Source organism: Phytophthora parasitica (assembly GCF_000247585.1).
Source record: "Phytophthora parasitica INRA-310 unplaced genomic scaffold supercont2.15, whole genome shotgun sequence".
Classification (NCBI taxonomy): Eukaryota; Oomycota; class Peronosporomycetes; order Peronosporales; family Peronosporaceae; genus Phytophthora; species Phytophthora nicotianae.
The window spans coordinates 25,679-27,665 of record NW_008649001.1 but is presented as its reverse complement, the minus strand read 5'-3'; the positions used below and the strand labels follow the sequence as shown (position 1 = coordinate 27,665).

The 1,987-nt window shown below is 45.1% G+C and overlaps 1 protein-coding gene across 1 annotated transcript; it reads right to left on the bottom strand.

The window, feature by feature from the left end:
- Nucleotides 1-1,040: 1,040 nt before the first annotated feature.
- On the bottom strand, nt 1,041-1,227 carry PPTG_22300 (hypothetical protein; the record flags this gene model as incomplete). The annotated part of the gene is made up of 2 exons (XM_008903336.1): nt 1,041-1,056; nt 1,130-1,227. 2 exons carry the CDS (start codon nt 1,225-1,227, stop codon nt 1,041-1,043), a joined length of 114 nt encoding a protein of 37 aa, XP_008901584.1.
- Between the last annotated feature and the right edge of the window lie 760 nt (nt 1,228-1,987).

The following is a 1,987-nucleotide window of genomic DNA, read 5'->3' as shown; positions in this document are numbered from 1 at the left end:
CTAAGGTGAAAGAGCGGAAGAAGGAGTTTCGAAGCTCAGAACGTCCCCTTACCGGATACATCTATTTTTGACTTTTTTCAAAGATAGGATTTGGCGCGATTGCCAAAACTACCCACAAATGCCAAAATTAGAGATGTCTGCCAATGTATCTATGCTCCTGTGTTAATGGCACGTGATTAAAGACGTGGAAACACACGCATGCGGGTTCGGATTTGAAGGAAATAGACTCTGAAACTTCACAACCTATTGCTCCTAAGTATAAGACTCGGATCGGCCCAGACAGTTTGGTGGTGCGTTCTTTGTCATTGTGGCTTTGCTCGACGACAGACTTCCCATGTTCTTTGTCGTTTCGAAGCCTCTTACCTTGACGAAGTATGACTTGATATGTGGTGTTACTGATTAGTGAGATGCTCGACCGACCAAGTGATACATTTCGACGTACAATCAACATCGCGTGTGGATGGATACCGCGCTGCATTAAAATAATAATTAGGGCTTTCCCGCAATTCACAGAAGGTTGCAACATTGGTGGCTCCAATTCAAAATTAACTACCGGGCTGCTAAGTCAGACGCCGAAGTGCAAATCCCTTCAAGGTTGCGAAATGAATCATTTAATTTGCGTGTTGGGCACGCCATGCATCAATACGAGCTTTTAAAGTGCGTAGAGCTGCTGGTAAAGTCTCCTTGTTCTCTCGAGTTTGTACTGGGTGATATACACGATCAACGGGGTTGTCATGTGTCCACAAACTATATTCCGTTACGTACATTAAGCTCAAAGACTTCTACAGACAGCGGTAGGTGCACCGTTGGGAAAATTTAACCCCTGTCCGATCGGTTGTGCTCGAGCCGGAACTTATACAGGATTGCAGGGCCCAGCGAGCGACTGTACGCAGCGCCAATAGACACGGAAATGGTAGAACAGGGATGCAAAGAATACACTCCAGTTTTTTGCCTTGACCATGTCCCACACTTTTGCTACCAGAAAGACAGCATCACACGGCGTTCTCTGTGTCAACAGGAATAGGATGCTCGGTATAATACTATACGTAAAGGTCTCTAAAACTTATACACAAAAACTTATTATCAGAAATTAATGAGTATATAAATACAACAACAACAACAAACTTACTCGGTCTTGTTTGTGAAGGTCCCCATTATGCTGACATCCATTGGCTGACCTAAGGCAGTAACACCCGGTGGGAGCGTCGTGCATTCGGTCTCGAGCATTTCGCGAATGCCATCTTGTGAACTTTTATATTGTCCAAAGTAGCACTAGGCGCCCGGTGACACTTGGACGCCAAATTTAATAGATTAACAAAGGAAATCCTAAAGTAGTAAAATCAGATTTAAATCAATAATAGAGACAAAGATACCTTTGAAATTCATACCTTCACAATGGAATGGTCGTACCAGGCTTTCTCTTGTACTGTGTGCCCCACGGACACGCAGCCAATGGCCTGCGATGTCACCTGACTAGCAACTCGGTGCCCCGGTTTTCCCGCAAACGCAATAAATGACTTCAGCTTTACTCCTGTTGCTGAAGTGCACAAAATAAGCAAAAACAAAAACGCTGCATCGTTCTGTATTTTCGGCTGCGCCTTGAACGATGTCAATATTGCGTGTTTCATTGTAGCCCATGTTAATTTTCCGGGGTTGTCAATAAAGTCAGCGTCTGATCCATGTTGTAGAGACGTGAGTAATTATTGTGGTGAAGCGCCAGTTGGCCTTTGTGAACAAGAAAGCTGATCGATGGGAAGTGACCCGATCCAGCCCTGAGACTCGTGGTCGACGACGGCGCGTCAGTGATTACGTCATCATCTGTGAAGATTACGTAATCCTCGGAGTGGATCGGCATGATGCAATCATTTGGATACACGATCTCCTCCAAGGATTCGATCTACTGTTGACACATCAACTGATTTGTACCCATGGTAAGTACCACGCGACCAGGCTACAGAGGGAATAGAAAGGGCAGCATAGAATGGGC